At 44.2% G+C, this 24,320-nt stretch overlaps 1 protein-coding gene and 1 non-coding gene across 5 annotated transcripts in view; one reads left to right on the forward strand and one right to left on the reverse strand.

Annotated features, from left to right (window-relative positions):
- Positions 1-24,320, reverse strand: part of kcnq1.2 (potassium voltage-gated channel, KQT-like subfamily, member 1.2) — a 187,646-nt gene that overhangs the window by 36,024 nt on the left and 127,302 nt on the right. Inside the window, exon 19 of one of the 4 annotated variants that reach the window (XM_061677976.1) lies at positions 6,490-6,633. The exons of the other annotated variants lie outside the window; for them this stretch is intronic. Within the exon in view, the coding sequence (XP_061533960.1) occupies positions 6,547-6,633 (87 nt within the window). The 3' untranslated portion in view covers positions 6,490-6,546. Of the gene's footprint in view, positions 1-6,489; positions 6,634-24,320 lie in introns of those variants that run through there. 4 annotated transcript variants of the gene reach the window in all.
- trnat-ugu (transfer RNA threonine (anticodon UGU)) lies at positions 21,891-21,963 on the forward strand. Its single transcript has one exon. It is a non-coding gene; the product is annotated as a tRNA-Thr (tRNA).

A 24,320-nucleotide genomic window follows, 5' to 3' on the forward strand; every position in this document is an offset into this window, starting at 1 on the left:
ACCCTCCATCATGCACAATTATGATAAAGACATTAGCAGCTACCATACCACAGTGGCATGAATGGCACATGTGTAGGAGCTTTGTCCCAGATACTTCCCTAGCTGGCCCGTTGTTCGACTTGGGAAGCGGGTTGCTCATTTAAGGCGGGGGGCTTTCTTCCACGGCTGTGTTTTCATGCTTTCAGTTCTCATTAAAAAGCACAAAAATAGAATGGCAAAGGCCCGCCACAGCTCAAGGCCTTGGATATTTCGCTCCGCCGAACCACCATAATATGAGTCTCCGCCACCAAAAACACACTCAAGGGGTCTCTTATGCTGCCGTGTAATAAGTCCTGGCGGGCTAACCGTATAATTGCCCTTCATTAAAAGGAGGGAGAGGATCTTCCTCTCGGCTCGGGCTGCCAGGCGGCAGGAAGTAGTAAAAGACCGTGCTGTCTCTTCACTTGTGAGGTGCCACTTTGTCTATTCCTTTGGGCGTCGTTTCTCTTTTCTTCCTGTCACTCAGCGTCTTTGGTAGAGCTTTCTTTCGGCCAAGGGGGGAGCATAAGGGGTCCTTGAGTATATAACGTCTATCCCTCTTTATCCTTAAAACACCCCCTACTAGAGTACACAATATGTGTTTGCGCAAAAACACACACATTTTCACTCTCCGTCGCCATTCAATCTGCAATTACAGTGAACCCCCGTTCATCAAAGGGGATACGTTCCAGACCCATCCGCTAAAAGTAAAAAGCTGCGATATAGCGAGACCAATTAAAAATAATGGCTATAAACCGCAGATTCCCGCGATACAGTGGGGATTTCCTCCTTACACTATGCAAAAAAAATATCCACGGTAGGTGAACCGCAACATAGCGGGGGGACCATGTTGTTTGTTGTCTATGCATTAGCTTTCACAAGTTTGTAGATGTCTGAAGCAGTTGGCTGAAGATGAAGGTCAGATTGTCAAGAAGACAGCCGGGATAAGATAGCAGGGGGAGCTCGGCTCAGATGCAAAATCAGTGTACAAAGCTCTAACAGTCACAACGTTTATAGATTTCTGAGGCCAAGGTAGCTGAGGATAAAGGTCTGAAGACACTGAACACAAGGTAGCTGAAAGTAGCTGACAGTGATTAAATCTGAAAAAAAAAGTTCCTGCTCTACTGTATGCTCTTTTTCTATTTCCTCTCCATCAATAAAGAGGGCAGTGTGCTCAGTTATTTTGGCTTTCCTGAAGTCCATGATATCTCCTTCATCTTGGCTGTATTCAGATCCAGGATTTTATATTCACACCATGCCGTACCTTCTCCATGTAGGCTGACTCGTTGTTGTGCTTGAGGAGTCCTACCAAGGTGGTGTCATCAGCAAATTTGGTGCTGTTGGTGTTGTTGTTGGGGTGAATGGGAGAACAGTCATATGTAAAAAGGGAGTAGAGGAAGGGGATGAGGACAGACCCCTGAGGTGTCCCCGTGTTCAGGATGAGAGTGGAGAAGGTCTTGTTTCCCATCTGACATTCTGGGGTCTGTTGCAGAGGAACGTCAGTATCCAGGTGCACAGTGAGCTGCTGATGCCCAGGATCCTATGCTTTGTAACCAGTTGGTGGGGTAAAACTGTATTAAATGCAGAGCGAACGCGAACAGCATCCTCACATAAGTGTTAGCATTGTCTAAGTGTGCAAGGGGTCCGTGGAGTGCAGTATTGATTGCGTCTTCTTTTGATTTTTATAGTCCGATATGCAAACTGGTGGGGATAGAGGTAAACGGGAAGCACATCCTTGATGTGAGACAGGATGAGTATCTCCAGGCATCTTAGTAATTATGGGTTTTCAAGCAACTGGGCAATAGACATTCAGGCAGCTCACTGTTATTAAATAGTGTAGTCACTGTTTCTTCAGCACAGTATAGAGTTGAACAGTTTAGTGGACTGATCGACGAGGCAATTTTACTACTCTGATTTTGAGTTCAAAGCTTGAAGTCAACTAATTGCTAATCACGTTTTTGGAATCTGGTCTTCCAATTTACACATGACGTTCGACGTGCCAGTCTACTGCCGTAGTCGCACTATAACACTCTGTGGGGCAGTGAAATGTTCGGCTAACAAAGTGACACAGTCTTCTTCTATCTGCTTGGGTCCGAGACTATGAATATAAGCCAAAAAGGTTGGGGACCGCTGTACTAGAGTAAAAAAATATCAACGACGTCACCGATTAATCAACTTTCAGCACATTATAGTCGACTACAAAAAAAAATCTTTCAACCCGTAGTACAGAAGTAATAACCCACGTAATGACACCTGGAAACTGTTTTAAATTGTTAAAAAAAAAAAAAAAAAATCACAATACATCTCCTTTATGGTTGGCCCGATGTTGTTTTCAAGCCCAGTGTGCACATTGAAGAATGAACCCGGCAGACTTCACTTACTCCTTTCTCCTCGTCTGCTCTTTCGTGACGAGCCGAACAAATGGCGGCAGGGTCAGGCAGGGCCCGGTGGCGGCCATATTTCCTGAGGCTCCGCCTGTGGTCTTCTCAGCCAAAAAAAACATAGACGGACAGACAGTGGGTGGATCCCACCGTGAACTTTCACCCCAGGAGGGGCTCCCTATAGAGGTCACGTGAGGCCGTGTTGCCGTCTCTGCAGAGGCCAGCACCTGGATCGCTGGACTTACAACTTGCATGTGTGTGTTTTTGAGGAGGCGGCAAAAGGAGAAGAGGCTGGGGGGGGGAGTGTCTCTGAGGGGAATGAATCAGCCACTTAGTTCAGCCACCCACCCCTTCACTTACAGAGCTTGCTTCAACAAGAGCCCAAGGTCAACTCTCACCCTTTCTTGTATTTCTCAAACCCTTTTACACCCCCCCACGCTCCCTCAAATGAGGTGAACAACTCACTGTTTGAGAGTGATGTGTGAAATAATGCCGGTGTTGTCTGCCAGTGGGAATATATGGTGAAGGTCGCCGCGGTCCCTTCTGTGCCTCAAGCCACATTAGTGAGATTAATCATGTTTATAAACACAAAATATTCCCAAAAACATGACTATATACAATTTAATATGAACGTTTATTTTTGGGCACATTTTAAAAGTGAATATTTAGCCAATGAAATGATAATTCAAATTGATAATAGCATAACTACCAGTAAGGCACTTTTAACTTACCCTCACAATATTAATAACAATAACCAATGTATTTGTTAAAAATGTTTTTTTTTATTTTTATGTCTGAGCAGATTCACAGTCATTCAGGTCATGGTAATCCGCAAAGGTTGAATTGAGGCTAATGAACTTTGCTTGTTTGTAGAATTTGTTGTGTTTTTATTTGTTTTCCCGAAAAGGTAAAAAAATAACCATGGCAATTTTCACTGCAAGCCCTCCGAGTTAAAATGGATATTTGACTTCTAGCCATCAATGGCAGTGTGAATTAATTCGTTTACACGTAAAATAATTTATGAAACTGTACATTAATTAAATGAAACATCATCTTGAATCATTGTATTTAACCCATTTTTAATAACGACACATCTTATGACCGATATATTTATTACATGTCCGATTTATACATTTCATGGGCTTTTGCGAGTGACTCGCTGTGGCGACCCCTGACAGGGAGAAGCCAAAAACCATTTGAATGATTTTAATGACTTGCTGTTCTTTTTTTGAATGAATGATATTTCTATTTATTAAACTGATTTGGTTTATTATTTCATGGTATTTTATTTATTATTGAATGACTCTGTGGATTTTTATTTATTTATTCAGTGACTCTTTTTTTTATTTAATGGAATTTTGAATTATCCATCCATCCATCCATTTGCTGAGCCGCTTATCCTCAAGAGGGTCACAAGCGTGCTGTAGCCTATCCCAGCTATCATCGGGCACGAGGCGGGGTACACCCTGAACTGGTTGCCAGCCAATCGTAGGGCAGATATAAACAAACAACCATTCGCGCACACATTCACACCTACGGGCAATTAAGAGTTGTCAATGAACCTACTATGGATGTTTTGGGGATGTGGGAGGAAACCGGCGTGCCCGGAGAAAACCCACGCAGGCACGGGGAGAACATGCAAACTCCACACAGGCGGGACTGGGAATTGAACCCCGGACCTCGGAACTGTGAGGCAGACGCTCTAACCAGTCGCGAATTTTGAATTATATATATATATATATATATATATATATATATTTAATGACCTTTTCTTTCATTGAACTATTATAAATTAATTTTATTTCCTGATACTGCAGTGTACTGAAAAGCGAGACGAAAGAGGGGGTTGGCCAGGGTCTGATTGGTTGAACTAATGCATATGTCACAATTGTATTCATTAACACACACTTTAACACATCATTTCACGTTTTACCTCATGAATTCAATCAAACTTTATTTATCAATTGCATTGGCTTTATAGTTATGTAATTTCATTACACACAAAAAAACAGATTGACAAGAGATTTATTTGGGTACACATTGTCCACAGCATCCCCGACATCATCTGCACTCATATTAGAACATACACCTTGGCCCGGATTCAAATATAAACAACAGATGAGCACTTATAAAAGTGTTAGTAGGCGCAAACAGACCAAAGCCAGTTAATTTAGCTGTAATTGCACGTCTGAAGGCGAGCCGTAATTAGTACTTTGGCGCTGGCAGCAAGCGAGTCTGCAGCTGATAATCAAAAAAGCTTTAGAAAGAAAAACAATTATGCATGTCTTAAGCAAGTGTCATGAGGCTTATGCTGACTATTTACAGAGCATTGAGGAGCAAATATCTTTTGCTCAAGGGCTCCCCCTACAGTTGTTATTTACTTTTGAAGGAGACATATTATGGAAAATGTACTTTTTAATCATTTGTATACACATAGCCAGGTCTCTGGAGTTACTGCCACACAACCAAGTTGCAGTGGGGCCTTGAGATGTCTTAATAATTGGCTCCGTAACCAAGCTTGTGGACACCAACGGTGAGGGATGCCGTCAAGCTGAAGAAGGAGTCCTATCGGGCCTCTTTGGCCTGTGAGACTCCTGAGGCAGCTGATGGGTACCGGCCGGCCAAGCGGAATGCAGCTTTGGTGGGCGCTGAAGCAAAAACTTCTGGTCCACCATCCGGCTGACCTCGACTCGGGACGTTGTGAGCAAGTAGGGAGAATACTTCGAATACCTCCTCAATTCCACCGACACGCGTTCCCATGAGGGAGCAGAGTCTGGGTTCTCTGAGGCGGGCTCTCCTATCTCTGGGGTTGAAGTCACAGAGGTGGTTAACAAAAACTCCTGTGGAGGGTGCTTCGGGAGTGTGGGGTACCAAACCCCCTGATACGGGCTGTTCGGTCCCTGTACGACCGGAGTCAGAGTTTGGTCCGCATATCCGGCAGTAAGTCGGACTCGTTCCCGGTGAGGGTTGGACTCCGCCAAGGCTTCCCTTTGTCACCGATTCTGTTCATAACTCTTATGGACAGAATTTCAAGGCGCAGTTGAGGCGTAGAGGGGGTCCGGTTTGGTGGCCTCAGTATTGCATCACTGCTTTTTGCAGATGATCTGGTTCTGTTGGCTTCATCAAGCCGTGACCTCCAACTCTCACTGGAGCAGTTCGCAGCTGAGTGGGAAGCGGCTGGCATGAGAATCAGCACCTCCAAATCTGAGACCATGGTCCTCAGTCGGAAAAGGGTGGCGTGCGAAGGTCTCGATTTACCGGGCGATCTACGTTCCTACCCTCACCTATGGCCACGAGCTGTGGGTCAAGATCCCTGATACAAGCGGCCGAAATTAGGTTGCTCTGCAGGGTGTCAGGGTTCTTCCTGAGAGATAGGGTGAGAAGCTCGGTCATCTGGGAGGGGCTCAGAGTAGAGCTGCTGCTCCTCCACATCGAGAGGAGCCAGATGAGGTGGCTGGGGCATCTGATTCGGATGCCTCCCGGATGACTCCCTGGTGAGGTGTTCCGGGCACCTACCACCGGGAGGAGACCCAGGGGACGACCCAGGACACGGTGGAGAGACTACGTCCTTCGGCTGGCCTGGGAACGCCTCGGGATCCCCCCGGAAGAGATGGATGAAGTCTGGGCGTCCCTGCTAAAGCCCCTGCGACCCGACCTCGGATAAGCGCTAGAAAATGGATGGATGGATGGATTTACAAAAAAAAAACACAGTATGACCGGTGACAGTACGGTCAATACAAATAGACGATAGAACAATAGTGACATAGGTTTGAATCAAGCACGACTATGAAACGTTGCAGTAGTACAGCATGACCGGTGTCCTGGCAGGTCCAGCCATATTACAGGTGATTAAAGGTCTTTGTGGCAACGACAGCAACTTATCACAACGCAGTGCAACTTGATATCCGAGCTGAAAGTCACTAATACACCGTGTTGCTTTAAGGATAAAACCATTAACGTGATCCCTTCGCCTTTTCCCTGCCGAGTCCTCCTCCTGTATGGTGTCTGTGTGTGTGTGTGTGTGTGTGTGTGTGTGTGTATGTGTGTTTTCCAAAGCGTATCCCTTACCCTGTCATCACATACGACAGCAATGTTGAGCCAAAGGCAAGAGAGAAGAATCCAATTTGCGCCCTCCACGCCACGGCTGTCACACACAGGTCAGCATCGGCCCAAAGAGGTGAGTGCACACACACGCGCACACACATTCAGAGGAATCCGAACCACCGTGACACACCTGAGGGCAGACAGACCGTGATGGCTGAGCGAGACGGACAGACGTTGATTTGTGAGCGTTTGCGACCCTGCTATGGATGACATCTGGCTGTAAGAGAATCTGCGGCTACTTCGACACGCAGGGCCCCGAGGCTGTTGACAGTTATTCCCCCACGACTCCCGCCCACCTCTTGACGGCCAGAATCTGCACCCCGCCTGCCGTCACAAAGCGATAATGAGGCAAAAATCGATTTTCTAAATGGCCAAGTGTGAAATTAAATAACCAAAGTAAATCTTTTGTTATCTGGCTATTTCTGAAATTGTGTCTGTGAGTGAGCCGTTCAGCCGCATGCTTCACAGCTTCACTTGTTGCTGTTGCTACGACTTTCGGCATGCCGCCACAGCTCGTCACTCCCATGATTTATTGGACACAGTTATTACTAAGACTGTGATACAGTATCAAAACCAAAAATCGCGATACTCTACGATGATTTTTTGAAATGGCAGAACTGTGACACGCCCGTTCCAACTCCCAGGGTTTGTGCCACCATTCCAAATACATCCATATAGGATCACAATGCTACCAAACTATAATTTATATTAATATTATTAAGTTAATGAAACTGTAAGCCTTGATTAAAGATACATTTCTTTAGCAAGGCTTATGTCACTACTTTTTCCAGTGACGGTCATCTGATTGGACTGAGAAAAACTGTGGCTACTGCTTATGCTAGTTCTGTTGAACCATGGGTCAGAAATCAAGATAAAAATGTATTTTTAAATAGTGTATTGTGACATCCCTATTTTTTTTCTCTTGCGTTGGCTAGGTATTGGCGTACTGACCGGGAATCGAAACCCGAACCGTCTTCACCACGACACTACCGGTGCCCCACTGTTCCGTAACACTGAGGCTAATTTACCTAATAACCGCCCCCACTCAGGTTTCTCTGCCCATGACATGATCAGCGAGGCTGGTAGAACATATATTCCAAACGGACAGAATTGTCGCGTCGGTTTGGAGCGAACAGAGTCCATTAGTTCCAGAATTTTCCGCTGTCGTTTACCGGAGCGATCACAATTTCCGGGAATAGTCGCTGTTGTTTACTCGGGCACTCATCTTGTACACATTTCTAAAACATGATATACTGATTTTGGTACTGTATATAGTTTAAAAAAATAAAAAAAAATTTGCCAAGCCCCCGACGCCGACTTACAATGTTGTATACTACACTAGTCCTGGATCTGCCCCAAAAGTTAACTGCTCCCCCCCTTGGCCCACGCACAAAGTTTAGTGGAAATCAGTTGTGTACTAAATACAAAAGTTCTGATGTGTAGATTTATGTTACTTTAATTAACCTCCGACTGATGCATTAAACCTAAACTACAAAGAATGAGTGAGAGAATAAGGAATCTAAACAACATAAATCAACCATACCCTAATAAAAAACTAGGGAAACTCAGACAGGCAATGATTTATTTACAAATGCATAGGTTTTAATTTATAGTCATTTAATTGTCCAATTATATGTTTGGAGAGCGTACAGCTGCAGCGAGTCATATTGTCAACACGTCATGTGTCGGTGGTGTCATTCCGGGTCTGAGCCACATGCAGTTTTTCCTCCCTGCCGTTGCACCGCATCGGACCAGCAGGCTGGTGCAACCGGATCCGCTCGCAGAATCAGCCATCAGATTGGCGTCCCGGCTGCGTCCCGCTCGACCTACCTGTCGGAGGCTGCGTAGCCGCCGTTCAGCCGGTCAGGCAGCCTCTGCCGCTCCCCCGATGCTCTCCTGTCTGCCGCCCCCCGCCCTTATCAGGATAATGAGCTGCATTTATGTCCATTATAGGTTGACCCCGAGGATTTTCTCGGCTGCTAAGCGGAGGCCTTGTGCCAGTGATGGACAGCCTGAGAGGAATGCGATACCGCGGGGAATGAGGATGCAGGGGACGGGGATGGAAAAAAACGAAACGGCTAAATAAATTGGAGTTTATCGCAGCTGACTTGGGCAAGAGGTAGGGGCAAACCCTGGACTGGTCACCAGCAAATCGCAGAGCACATATAGACAAACAAGTAGCCACGCTCACATTCACACCGATGGACAATTTAGAACACAGGCGTCAAAAACACAAGGCCTGCAGGAGAACTGACCCTCAATGTCATTTTATGTGGCCTGCGAAAACCTGCTACGATTTTTCCAAAACTAGTCATAAAAGTGGTAATAATCAAATGCTGAGGTAACCGGGGCGACGATTAGGTTTCCTAAACGGAGAATATTAGGAAGGGACGTGAAGTGTAGCTGCCCTGCGTTCTAGCCACACACCTAGTCTGTCAACAAACAAACAAACAAACAATAAATGCAGCTCAACTTGTGGCTAGCAGGCCTCATGGCCATACTGGACAACACAACCTCCATGGAAACGTAATGGCAAACTGTCCCTGCTTGCATTAGTAACTTAAACCTTGAACGGATGAATGAAAAGTACCTGACAAAATACTTGAATCCATACTTTGAGAGTGGAAAGAAAAATGACACATCTATACTTAAAAACCCACCGTGTAACCTATATCCTATGTATTTGTACTTTGTGTTTATTTCCCCAAAAAAGAAAGTGCGTTGCTCTAAAAGAACAGGTGGAAGGAAAATACTGAGGCACAACAAAAAGGACAAGATTTTACCGTAAGTCAGGGTGAATGTGGAACTATTAATTCCAAATCTCATTGATCTCAATATTTTGAAAGACCAAACTGAATAGATTGCGGCATGACTCTGCTGTTACGTCATCACAAAGACGAGTGCGATACAGAAGCACATTGGCACTGCATAGGCCATGGGAAAGTATGCAGCAGATAGTTGGCGTCATGCACTGTATGCACTAACGAATTCCCACCCACTCATGCAGAGAAACATCAGGGCGATGAACCACAGCCGTGTATAATGCGACTTCCTTGTCTCGCACTCTTTCTCTCTTTCCTAATGAGTCAACAGAATTATAATCGCCGTCCGCTGATTGCGAGGCCCTAACAAACTCCTCTTTGTCCGTCGCATTCAACCAAATTGCTTTGGCAACTCAACCGCACTGGCGGGAGCGGGAAGGCCTCCAAGGCTGTGCCCCCGGAGCCAGGCACACTCATTACTCTCGGCGCAGGGCATAATTTAGTGCAAGTGCATAAAAATAATGCGGCCGTCTTTCAAAACAAAAGAGCGGGCGGAGGTCAGCAGTGGCGGGAAGAAGAGTCAGCCCAGCAGGCTCTATGGGAACTGTGAGTCAGGCGACGCTGTCAGCGAGAGTGTGGTGGAACCGGATGAGAACGGCCAGCCAGCCAACCGCACGCACACAAACACACACTACTATAGAAGTATTTTCCATGTTCTGCTCTGTTTAGCTTGACTTTATTCATCCAGACGTCTCTGGGCCAACTTCAATTTTATTGACATTGCCGGATTTTTGCGCTCAGCAAGCGCAGATGTTGAGAGCCCGCGACAACCGAGTCCACCTTGTGACTAATTCGAGTCAACAGTGACACAGGCGATTTCCCAAGACCTGGAAATAACAGTGCGCAAGTGAAAAATGTATATGCGCTCGAGCAGTTATGACAGCATCCGACAAAATATAGAGGCCATATTTTGATTTTTTGCCTCAACTGTGAATGACCTGGCCCATCTAATCTCATCCATCCACTTAGTATGTTGCCTTGTTTAGTCCGAGTCTGGCAAAAATATCGTGAGCCAAAGCAGCCATGAGCAGTTTCAGTATTCTGAGAATTACAAAATCTAACATGGCTGCGGTTAGAACTTTGATTTGATGAGTGTGTGTGTGTGTGGCCTTCTTCCTTGAAATGACAAAAAAACATTTGATGCTCATTTGCGCAACGATTGTTATTCATTAAATAAACAAGAACAAAGTTATAAAGCTTGTAGTAGACGAATGTCTGCGTGCAATCTAATTGTGCCAAGAAAATTGGATGCCGGATGATCTCTTAAAGACAGGTTGTGATTTCAGGATCGTGCGTATAGAACTTGCAGGGAAAACAACTTTGATTTGAATGTCATTTTAAAGCAAATGGGGCCCAGGATATTTTTATGAGCAGTGCAATGCTACACTAACGAAACCCTTAGTGTCTCTTACTGCGGGACAGATTTATAGCGACGATGGGCAAGCGCTCCTTTCATGGTGGCTTTTCAAATTAGCTTCAACACAAAGGGTGGGAGGAGTGCACTTATGGTTTTCAATGAGTAAAGAAAACAAACATGTCGGGATTGACTGCGTTGGTGGTGTTTGTCGCTCAGAAGCCATGTTGACTTGCAAGCGCGGCATGTGCACAGTTTTCTTGGCTTTGTCTCCTGGAAAGAGTAATCGTAACAGTCTTTAGTGTCCTGTTTTTTTGTTGTTTGTTTTTTACGAGCCACATTAGTGTTTTCCATCAAGCTGTAATTATAGCCCATTCATTCATGAAAGCGTGAAGGGGAGGGGGGACCCTGGTCCTTAGAATGGCGTAAATGGCAGCCGGTAGCTTGCACTGCTTTTTGGGAAGATTTTGCAGGCCATCTATTGATATGCAAAGTGTAGATGCACCGGTATGCGAACAGACACGTGGGACAAAAGCACAACAGGTCCTATACAAAGATTGACTTGGACTGTCTCACAATGGGCAATGGATGGAAAATGTATACAAACAGATTGATTTCTGTATATTCTGACGTACGCAAGTTTGGCTCAGACTTTCTGGCTTGCGTAGTATTGATTAGTGACTGATTAGACTGTTGAGAATGTTTGTGATTGGAGGATTGTTCCTGTTTGAGTCAATCAGAGGATGACAAAGTCAAACGGGACCATCTTCCCCAGGATAGGAGAAGACAATGGTAGAGCATAGTTCATTCATGTTGGTGAAAATCTACAATATACAGACACTATATAAAGATTTATTTTATAGTTTAAGCCTTAAAATACCAGTTAAATGCTTAAAAAAAAATGTAAACTCAGATAACGAGGGATTACTGCATAGTGAAAATACAGTGAAGCTTTGATGAAGTGTTTTAGTTTAACTTGCAGGTTTCCATGACTAAACAGAATGGCTTTATTGTCTATAAACGGCTTTGCGGGGGAGAGCGGGTGCGTCAACCCTGTCTGGATGTAGAAAGGAGGTGCTCATTCGCACTTCCGTTTATCTTCCGTTCCGCTTCTCCTCGCAAGGGTCGCGGAGGTGCTGGAGCCTATCCCAGCTATCTTCGGGCGAAAGGCGGGGTACATCCTGAACTGGTCGCCAGCCAATCTCACGGCGCATAGAAACAAACAACCATTCGCACTCGCAATTTAGTCTTAAAATGCATTAATATAGGAATGAATAATAGATACAATAAAAATGTATTTAAATGAAAATATTAATACATTTAAAAAAAAAATAAAACATTTAATGTGGGCGATGACGACGTCGCATAACAGCTGTAAAAGTGCATTTTAAGAAGTGATTTAAAAGATGCCCCGGAATTTTGCCAGTCTCAGATCCTCAGGCAGGCATAATACTGCAGAATGCTATTTTCTTAATAACAACACATGATGAAAAATCAGATGATGTTTTTACAGGGGTCTGGACCGGATTAATACAAGAGATACAAGTGTTTTGAATTCAGAGCATAGTCAAGGATTAAATTAAACCCGAAGGCAAGGCAGCGCTGTATTTGTTCAGAAAAGAGTGACTGAAAAACATCCTCAAATGCAATAACAAACTCATCAGTTCATATTATTTGGCACCTCTCAGCATCGACGCACCGTTTGTGGCAAAACTGACATAATTATAGGACGGCTAGACGGATGAAAGACAATCCATCCATCCATCCATTTTCTGAGCCGCTTATCCTCACTAGGGTCGCAGGCGTGCTGGAGCCTATCCCAGCTGTCATCGGGCAGGAGGCGGGGTACACCCTGAACTGGTCGCCAGCCAATCGCAGGGCACATACAAACAGACAACCATTCGCACTCACAGTCATGCCTACGGGTAATTTAGAGTCTCCAATTCATGCATGTTTTTGGGATGTGGGAGGAAACCGGAGTGCCCGGAGAAAACCCACGCAGGCACGGGGAGAACATGCAAACTCCACACAGTCGGGGCCGGGGATTGAACCCGGGTCCTCAGAACTGTGAGGCTGACGCTCTAACCAGTCGGCCACCGTGCCGCCGGATGAAAGACAATATTAATATAAAAATATTTATTGGACTTCAGCTGCTGCCGCAGTGACAGCGCACGCTAGCCCGCTCTCACTTGCCACCTCTCCAACCACGGGCAAATCGCGTGAGGCCTCAATGAGCATTCCGCAGCGGGCCAAAAGGGCTGATTACTGTCTAGGACCCAGGCAGTGACACACACATAATGACACGGGGTTGAAGGATTTAGAGGAATGTCTAATTGGGGGCTTGCGCTGTAAAGATGACATGCCGTCATCCCGTTTTACTGCGCCATGATGTGTTTATTTCCATCCCCCCACTCTGCTAAGTACGGTTGTTTTGTGGCGTAAACTTAGCAATACATTTGTGCGAGGCGTCAGTCACGTTTGGGTTTTGATTGTTGTGTCCATTTTAGTGTCATATTTATGCCGAGTTTCATCATATGATTATACAGGATATACAGTCAATTGTTACGCAGTCAGTTCAAATGCACACACTGAGATTATTCCCGCTCTTTAGCAATCATGCATGTAAATAATACGCCTAAACTCCTGTTTTCTTAAGGCTCCGGTCGCACCAGTTAATGAGTTACAATTTTGAAAACACAATAAAATGGCCGACTGTGTCCCTCACACACACACACACACACACACACATACAAAAAGCCAGCAGCCAGAGAGAAGATTAGCAGTTATGAGTAGTATCTTTCAACTGGGCCCCTTTTAACGTTCAAAGCCATTACTTGACGTGACGTAAAATAAATATATCTGCAGGTGAGTGTAGCTGCTCCGGTGCCTCCAGCGTTTAATATGTAACCAAAGGTACTCAATTTAGATGAGGTTTTAATCTTGCCTCGAGTAGCCTACCATATTTATGGATTTTATGTGGCATGTAAAAGTTTTATGAGCGCGGGAGCCAGCGGTGTAGATAATGTCTTTCGCGTGGCTGATGGCAAATGTGTAGCTTGTTTCCACTAACCACAGTATCACATTTCTTGAAGATCTGAGCTTCTGGAATGAAGCTGTGACAGTTTGATGTTCAACGACGAAGCCGCCGTGCTCCACCCGCATTCGGTGATTAAACTGTCTCAGCTCATCCATTTGATTTATATACCCCCGTCAGAATTTGAAAGTCATCGGAGAAACCTCTTTGAAGTAGGATGTCAATCCATGACACCTGAACGTTTGTTCGCCTTTCCTGTCACCGCGAGGTAGCACGGTGACAAATTAAGGAAGGTGACGTGGATCTCTGCACGATGTTACTTTCGAGCCACATAACCGGTCTTATCACGAGCTGACCTTGTGGAGCTGGGCGTGGCGGTTCGCGAAGCACAGCCTCGTCCAATTTTGGCGGCCTCATTTCCTGCACCACACTGCTTGTCGTTTGCTTGACTGTTTCCGGCCGGGCCGGGCAGTTTGTGGAGAGACACCCGTTCTTGCGCACCTGCAACCAATCCGCAATCAGCTGGCTTGAAAGAGCCCGCCGGATCGCCGAGCTGATTTCCGCTTCCACAAGTGTGCTTTTCAAACTTCTCGTCGCCGTTTTCCCTCGCCCAGCCTGCCTCCGCTTTGTCTCAAGTCTCTCTTCTCCTCAACCGCCCCGAGAACCGCCTCGGCCCTCGTGATCAGCTTCCTTGCCTCGCCCCAGCATCCCACCCAATTGCTGCTCGCCCTGTGACTCTGTACATGTAATCCCCCTGATATATTAAACAAAACATCCCCTCTAACCATACGTCTCCTGTTCGCTTTTGGGTTGACGTCTGCAGCACTAAAGACACCCGTAACAGCTGCGTCTTTAAAAGTGTTTCATGGATAATCATGAAACTTGGGCCCCAATCCCTAAGTATGTCGCCACATATACTGAATATCACACGTCCCGACAGTATGACAAAGCTTCGCAATTTAGATTCACCGATCTGTACGCCTACCTTTACTGGTACGTGGAAGAATCATTGAAATTAAATGTTTAAACTGTGCATAATGTTACAGTGGGTTGAACTTGTTTTTAATCCAGTGAAGTATATTTAAGTAGTGAAGTTCAGTTGTATTTAGCTTTTCAGTACAATGCATTTACATTTAATCTTTTAGAACTGTTTTCAAATATTTAGACTGGTTAGAGCGTCAGCCTCACAGTTCTGAGGACCGGGGTTCAAGCCTGTGTGGAGTTTCCATGTTCTCCCCGTGCCTGCGTGGGTTTTCTCCGGGCACTCCGGTTTCCTCCCACATCCCAAAAACATGCATTCATTGGAGACTCTAAATTGCCCGTAGGTGTGACTGTGAGTGCGACTGGTTGTTTGTTTCTATGTGCCCTGCGATTGGCTGGCAACCAGTTCAGGGTGTACCCCGCCTCCTGCCCGATGACAGCTGGGATAGGCTCCAGCACGCCCGCGACCCTAGTGAGGAGAAGCGGCTCAGAAAATGGATGGATGGATGGATGGATGTTACAGTGCCTTACAATAATAAATACATTTGTATCGCAAGTCATCAAACGCTGACGGCAAGCAACACCCCATAGTATGACGAAAACGCAAAAGCTTTGCCCATCTGTCTCATATGCCTGTTTCCAATTTGGTAGCAATCCATTCAATAGAACTTTTCATAATGTTTGTAAACAATAGGCAGCGGGTTATTTCGGGCAGCAGAAGACTGACTACTGCTGACCAGAACTGGAAACGACGACAAAGACTTGTAGTGTTTGGGGCTGCACACCCCAAAAGGTTTAGGTATTTTTCAATTTTCCTTCAATCGAAATCAAAATGAATCCAGCGGAACCTGTGAGTGGATGTCGTGAAATACAGTAGTTGTAGAGAAGATTGCAAGACTGCCTTGAGGCTTCATAGCAACTTTTAACGGGACATATTTGGGAGTAAACCTCAATCCTTGGGTTCGGGGAAGACATTTTCTCACTGGTATGTATCAAATGTTTGATTGGATTATCTTTCTTTAAGTAATTTGGCAAAACATAATGGCTAGCCTGCTAGCTAATGTCAACTCTATAGCGTGCCATCAATTTCATCATAAAACAAGCTAATTTGTGTCAATAACCGGAGCAAAAGAAAAGTCATTTAATTAGCCAGTCCCTCGATGGTCATGTTAACTATGTCTGAATTCCCAGCACGTCTATGTTTGAATCAACATACCAGTTGAAATGTAAATTACAACGGACGTTCCATCTCGCAATTTGCTTGACATAAAATCTTCTGTTTGACTGACACTTCGCACATTCAAGCTATGGTGGTAAAGAGGAAGGCTAAAATCATCAGTCAAGCTGTTTTCTTAATCACTCTAACTTGATCAAATGACATAAGTTTTTTAAATGTATTTTTATTTTTTAAAATGGTCAAACGGTCTATTCTCTAGGCCTACCTCATCTTTGAAGGACCATTTGAGAGTTTCATGTTGAATGGTGAACCATGAAACTCGGGCGCCATACCACACCCCAAAGTATGATGAAAACTCAAAAACCTTGCTACTTTGTCTGTCTAGTAGACGTGGTACAGACTTGGTAGCAATCCATCAAAATCTCAAGGACTTGTTCATCTTCGAAATGACCAAAATGGCCCTGAAACGGTCTGTTTAAACCAAAATTCCCAACTTCCTCTGCTTTTCCAAGCATGGGTTTTTCATACTTCTTTGTATTTCCTGTCTTGTCATGACTACACCTCTGTATTACATTACATACATTCCAGATACGGATTATGGAACATTTCAGTGGGAAAGGATGGAGAAATGTGTTTATGCATGGTAAATGTAATATACAGTAAGGCCCAATGTCACGGCAGGAGATCTTTCATAGCAACATGAATGAAACCTTTTATGCAAGCGGTACATTTAAATGTTCTCGTTTGTCTCATAAAGAATCTTGAATTAATTCTGTCCACATGCCGCGAAGAGGTTTACTTCTCCTTATGCTCCGTTCCCCTATTATTGTGTAAGCGGCTTGATGTGTGCGTGTTCGTGTGTCAGCATTTCCCCTTCCAAGCTTGTCACACTACATCTTGTGATATGGCATGCTCACAAGCGTGACTGCACGCCCCCGCACAGACATGACTCAGCCACTTTTTGACTTGAGTTAGCAGATCTGCACTAAAATAAATACATACATAAAATACATTCAATAATATCCTTGTCGACCTGTATTTTGTTTACAAAAAATAAGTCAAACATAATAAATTAATGAGGGATTAGCTTTATTTTATTAATTTTTTTATTGACTTCCCCTGTAATCTGAAATAAAACAGTGTGAATTATCAAATGAGATGAACAAGTTTATTTCTTGAGGACTTTAACAACAACGGCAGCAGTAAAAAACAAAAACAAAAACGAAGAAAAACATTGAAATAAAATAAATGAAGGACTTATTTAAATTAATTTTTGCTTGATTGTTTTCCATCTGTGGGACAATTACAGTATACATTTAAAATAAAGTACACAAGTAAATAAATGTAGGAATTATTAAATTCACTTGAATTTCGGTCAATGTATATTTATTTTGCGTATCACCTTAAACCTGCTAACATTGCGTGCATCATTAATTTGAAGATATGTATGCATGTGTGTGTCCCGGCGAGCTGCCCGCGACGCGAATGAGTCAGGCTGAAAAATGTGCACACATAAAAGCACACACGTGTGACTCCTCCCTCGTGTGTCGTGTGTATTGTGATGACCACCAAGCCTTCATTACCTCCAGCGTGGCCGGGAGCAATCAGCCACGCTGGCCCAGCGGCAGGCCAGAGAGCGGCGGACCTAGCTATTCGGCAGGCTGGCCGGGGCCTCCCGGTCAAGTGGGCCCAGTGTGATCTCCCAAATCAGATCAACACAGGCCTTTTCCTGCCTTTCAAGCCCATACACGCTGCTTGTCGTTAACTATATTGACTGTCATATCCTGTCAACATGACTTTTATGATTTGTGAGTGACGTTCAAGCACGTATGGAGCACTGCGCGCACGTCAGCGGTCACTGCTGAGCGCTGTGATTTCACAATGGAGCCACAATAAACCCAGAATTAGTGACAGAATTGCTACCGGGAAATACTTTTTCTGATGTTGCCAAAGTTACACAAAGTAGTCCGGGAAAAAGGTAAATGAAGCCAACTGGCTATATGCAGAACATCAAGTGACCAAACCCGGAAAATGGGATATCTGACGTTCTGTGTATGCTACGCTAACGAGCATGACTACTGTTTGATTACATGATTTTTATTTTATTTTTTTTAAAAATCTAAACGTGCTAAAATTTTGTTGTCCACTGTTGTTTGTGCACTTAATTTGTCATTATTGTGTCATTTAATCCCGTGATGAACACTTTTCAGTAGTGGTGTGTATATTTTGGTATCAATCTGATATCAAGTAACTACAGGGCCAGTATCGCCGATACTGATACCGATACTTTGCAATAATTAAGGTAGATCCATTATCAAATTGCTAAATGTCAATTAATTTTTACGACATTTAAGTTTTTTTGTGAGGTTTTCTTTTTTTGAATATCGAAACTCCACGTATGAAGGCCAAAAAAGAGATTTGAACCCAGAACTATGGGGTTCAAACAAACTATGTTTATTGTGTATTTTACCATAACAAAAGAATGAAACTTCACACAAAGCACAGACGTGTGTGTGTGTGTGTCTTCCCGTGACTGAAGCAGACAAGCGTGTGTCACGGCACTGCGTGTGTGTCGATGTGTCCGACAACAGCAGACACACTGTACGACAACACGTTCGTGCTCAACAGCTGACGGGGAATTACGCACGCACACAGTCACGTTTAGCTGGACATCTGCCACAATATGCACGATGGGGCAGGTATACACGCAATATTTGGAGCAGCGAAGGCGTGTGCGTACAGCTACAACACACACACGCAGTGCCGACAAGGGACACTGAGGGCACGCCAGGCTGTTATTCTAGTGCACGCTGGCTGAGTGGACTGTGTAATCTCCAGGGTGGAGTCCATATTGGGTTTCTGGCTAATTTACTGCTTCTTGGCGCACTTGTTGTGTGATTTCTGCAGGAGTGGGTGAAAAAAGAAAGAACGATAGGAAGACGCCAACTCAACTGGGGTTGCGGCTCTTTCACATTGATTATATGAGTTGTATTGCGATGTTTTTATAGGCGATGTAATCACCCTCAATGGCGAGCGGGGACAAACAAGACTCTAAATCACTGGTGTCAAACTCAAGGCCTGGGGGCCGAATCCGGCCCACTGCATCACTTTAGCAATCATCACAAAAGCAAATAGCGTGTTTACTTTTTGTTTCTTGCTAAATACTTCTTTTCATTTGGGCAGAAAATCTGTACCAAAATTCCATTTTTTTACAGATATTAAAAGCATTTATTCCCCTATTCTATTGTCGACGCTTGACTTTTGTCATGGAAGCATACCCAAACATCCACTAAGTTGTTCACGTCGTTTGTTTATGCAACCCACCTCATCTCGTTGGCGTATGTAATAAAGTCACAAGCCCAAAATAGAAAGACGTCAAGGTATGTGGGTCGCTCACAGGAATCCCAAACAAAACAAAACAATGCGGCGGTGCGACCACGCCCGCTGCGCGTCATATTTACACTCGCGCCAGGAATGCAGTAGGTGTCCTATTGTGCTCGGCGACGAGATGGTTTGTGTGGCGTGCAAGAGATTGCGCCTGCCTTTAGAAGATAAAAGCAGCACTAAAAATTGCAATGGCTCGCAAGTCACTAGTGCACTCATTTAAAGGGACAGGACACTGTCCATTTCAAACAGTGGGTTTCTTACCTATCTGCTTGCCTCGTGGTTGTATTGCAATGGTTTTATTTGATTTTATTAGAGGCTTTATTGGTGTTGATCAATTATCCATTGGTAAAGCACGAGCTGCATAAACATATAAAAATAAACTTAAACTTGAATTCATGTTTTATTTACTTTATTTGCAAAATTATTGGGTATTTCTGGGGCCAAGGCTACAGTATCGATCGAAAGCTTTTTACGGGGCAAATCGACCTGTTTGAAAATCTAGAAATTGGGAAGAAAAAAGGACTAAACTAATTTTGCTTTATGTTTTTCCTTTAATTTATGAAGAGAAAACAAAAAAACATAGTAATTAACACAAAAATGTGAAATTAAAAGAACACAAAATTAAAAGAACACAACAGGAGTGTTTGTAGCTTGTTTACACTCACTACCCAAACCATTAGGTACACCTGCACAATTTAATGAACTCCAATACAAAAAAAGAATTATCTTTAATCCTCACTTTTGATTATTTGGGCAATCATGGGTGGCACGGTGGACGACTGGTTAGAGCGTCAGCCTCACAGTATTGAGGACCCGGGTTCAATCCCCGGCCCCGACTGTGTGGAGTTTGCATGTTCTCCCCGGTTTCCTCCCACATCCCAAAAACATGCGTAAATTGGAGACTCTAAATTGCCCGTAGGTGTGACTGTGAGTGCGAATGGTTGTTTATTTGTATGTGCCCTGCGATTGGCTGGCAACCAGTTCAGGGTGTACCCCGCCTCCTGCCCGATGACAGCTGGGATAGGCTCCAGCACGCCCGCGACCCTAGTGAGGAGAAGCGGCTCAGCAAATGGATGGACAATCATGTTGCTCAATAAGCAGCATATAAGAAAGCGCTCAGGATGGAACGGTACAGTTAAGCAAACCACAATAACAAACAATTTAATAACCAATCAAAATGAGCATTTTTGTAATTACAAAGGTGGAAGTTTCAAGATTTAGATTAAAATTTTAAAGAATTAGCACATTAAGATTATGTACTCAGGTGCTAATTAATTAGCTCTGGTTTAGAACATTTCCTCACTGGCAGGAAACATGACATAAAGTTTACTACGCAACAAATTAACACATGAAATAAAAACACGCGGCAGCACTTAATTATACCGCGCTAAAGCCACGCTCGCGTGATGCTTAAGAGGCGTTTTTGGCTGCCATCTGCCACGTTGTCATGCCAACGAACGACTGGTGTGTGACAGACGTCAAGACAGCCCAGCTGGTTTGGGCCCGCCGGCGCACCGCACGCACGGAGCATCTGCATTCCCACAGTAGTCCGAGTCAACAATCAGCGTGCCCCCACCCTTCTGAATGTTTATCAGACAGGGAGGGAGTGAGTGTGCTGGAGGGAGCTGAAGCAGCAGATTTCGGCGGAGAGGCCCGGTGCCAATGTCAAGGTGCTGAGAGAGGCAAGCGGAGGAGCTCCGACACACACAATCCTTGTGTAACATTATGAATACACAAACAACACCCAAGTGCTTAGGTATACTGAAAAAAAATTAAACACTGCGAAAGAAAAAAAAAAAGAAAAACAAATGGAACCCGTAACACTGAATATTTTACCTTTGAGTCAATAAAGCGATTCATTTAGTGTATCCTGAAAGTTTAACCTGAATGTTTTTATTTCATGTAAACCATGTTTGAATGATGGAACAAACATTACCAGTGTTAGCTAAAATGTTATCTCTTGCTAACTTAGCTTACTTTAGTTTAGCTACACGGCAGCAAGATTCAGCGCTCATACACGTTCACACACTCATACAGGTTCACACAAGGCATAGGCGTTTAACATTGTTATTTAACATTTTTCTGGGCTGTCTGGTTTATCTGAGAGGAATATATACATTTAAACACCAGCTCCTCCTGTCCCCGGCGGTAGCCCGAGTGCAGGCCAGCTAGGTGGTAGCCTACCTACCACCTAGCTGGCCTGCGCTCGGGATTCGAGGGCTGAATATTACGTCCGGTCAAGGACAGATAGATGTGTCACACTCACATTATTTACATTTACATTTACTTGAATGTACTTACCATGCATGCTTTTGGAATGTGGGAGGACAGAAAATCCACGCCAGTACAGGGAGAACATACAAACTCCACACAGCAAGGCCAGAGCAGAGATTCAAACCCAGAACCTGAGCACTATGAGAAAGATGTGCCTACCACTTGCCTCAGAAAGCACTCCATTATTTTCTGCTCTGGTGGGAGTGACCCCTCGGACCCCCGACTATGACCTTCTGTGCTCACCTCTGACCACAGTCTGTGTACTTCAGTCACCTTTTTTCACCAAGTAATATATTAGCTATATAGCTGTGGTAGTGTTCTTTTGTATAAGTGCTGCACAGTCAAAGTTAACCGCTAAGGCCTCATAGCTCAGTGGTTAGAGCACTGGTCTTGTAAACCAGGGGTCGTGAGTTCAATTCTCACTGGGGCCTAATTAAATTTTACTTCACATTGAACGCCCCACATCTACGACCAAGTTCTATTTCTACGGATGGCACGTAGCCCAAATTTGTATGTAACTCCAAAAACGCACCCAAGTCTGTCACAAACCTACACAGATGCAGAAGTAAAGTTTAAATTTTACATACATACATTTTGAAGTGTTGTTTTTACCTGATTAATATTAGTTAATTTCTCATACATGAATGACAATTATGTGGGGGAGTGTGGGCGTGGGGGGTTATCAGTTTATGATACCCTTCCTTACGGTGGTTACATAACCCACATTTGTACATAGTCCGATCATTAACATATGATAATGCAGAGGTAGTCATAATTACAGTAAACAATCAAACAAAGTAAATGATTTCAATAATTAAATAAATGAAATGTTGGCAGCTGAGCATTCCTCAAAACGTCGTATCTCGGGAACATCGTAAACGACGAGGACTCCTATAATTTGTATTTTGGGGATAAATTTAAACCGGGGGTGTCCAAAGTCTGGCTCAAGGGCCATTTGCAGCCCCAGTTCATTTGTTGTTGGGCTTGAGGCATATTTTAGACAAAAAAAATCAGTAACAATTTTGTCCATCCATGGATTTTCTGAACCGCTTATTCTCACTAGGTTCACAGGTATGCTGGAGCCTATCCCAGCTATCTTCGGGCGAGAGGCGGGGTACGCTCTGCACTGGTCGCCAGCCAATCGCAGGGCACATATAAACAAACAACCATTCAAACTCACATTCATACTTCCAGGCTATTATTATTATTTTTTTAATCAGTTTATTTGAAAGAGGACAATGCAAAGTCTTCAATTAACCTACCATGCATGTTTTTGGGATGTGGGAGGAAACTGGAGCACCCGGAGAAAAACCACGCAGGCACGGGGAGAACATGCTAACTCCCCACAGGTGAGGCCAGATTTGAACCCAGGTCCTCAGAACTGTGAGGCAGATGTGCTAACCAGTCGTTTACCGTGCCGCCTTTACAATTGTGTGAGTTTTTGAATTTGTAGTTGACAAAACAGAAAAAAATACTTTCCTCTTCTAGGCCCTAAATATAGTTAATCTGATCTTCAGAAACAGTAGTGCTGCATTGGGACAGTTTCATTAACAAGTCAGATTTCAAATTTGCATAACAGGGCCAGCTTGCTGACCCACAATAATGTCAACAATTTTCCATTCTCTGATTGGGTGGTCAGAGCAAAAACTGTGTCATGTTATAAGAACTGCTCCAGATGATGTGTATGTCCCAGTTATGTGCTGTCATATTGTGGTTTCTATAATTGGGATGTGAAAGTGGTGGTGGTGGATCTGAGGTGGATTAAGTCTGGTAAGGGCCCACTGAAGGACCGGGTACCAAATGTACGGTCCGCCACTGGTGCATGTCATTTACTGTCAAAACCCTCATGGAGTTGATGTGACACAAAACAAACAACAAAACTCTCCCTCGGTTCAGCGTCCGTGAGAGATAAAACACAGCAGCATATTTTATCTCAAGCCTTATCGAGCAGACTCGGGCTTCTCCTTTCTGGTCTTCTCGACAGGCCTCCTCCTGGTGTGAACGAGGAGATAGGACTCAACAGTCAGCGTGTCCTTCTTCGTCTCTTTGGCCTCCTCCTCCGCCGCCTAAGCTTAGACTGTTTATCTGCTGGTCTTATCGGGCCGACTGGAGCGCAGACACGGTCCGCCTCCCACTTCCTTGGCGGTGAGTCATGGACGGGACGTGTCAAGATCACCCTGGCTGTCTCATGGCTTATCTGTCGCCCTCTCATAACAACTACACCAAGGGTGTCCAAACTTTTTCCAGAAAAATCAAAAGATGCAAGGGCCACTGAAATTCTTTGCTAAAAGCAATCCATCAAGGAATTATATGTTGGTTATATATTATAGTTATGTTGAAAACTACTATGTCACAGCTTTCTGTTAAAGGTAATAGGATTTTTCATGATTTTGCCCATGGCCCTCTACCCCACTAGAGTAGATCCGCGTTGCACCGAGCAGATATCCAAATTCAGAACCTAGACAAGTGTCATTTATAGTAAGCTGACAATCTTTAAAGCAGTTACTAGCGCATCATTAGTGATACACAGCATGAACCATATTCCAAGTCCCCTGTGGGACTAATAAAGGGTATATCTTGTCCCTATTTTAGTTGTAAATAGTATAGTATCAATAGTAGTAGCAGAAGTCAGTGGTGTCACAACCCCAAGGCCCACCACACTTTTCGACATCTACACTTTTAATGCTGACAACCACCTTTTTTTAATAGTGCTGTGGGGCGTGAACAAATTTGCTAAATTGTTTTTAGTACATGCCATGAGCCGAAAAAAGAAAAAAAAAGCACAATT

Source organism: Phycodurus eques, chromosome 5 (genome assembly GCF_024500275.1).
Source record: "Phycodurus eques isolate BA_2022a chromosome 5, UOR_Pequ_1.1, whole genome shotgun sequence".
NCBI classification, from domain to species: domain Eukaryota; kingdom Metazoa; phylum Chordata; class Actinopteri; order Syngnathiformes; family Syngnathidae; genus Phycodurus; species Phycodurus eques.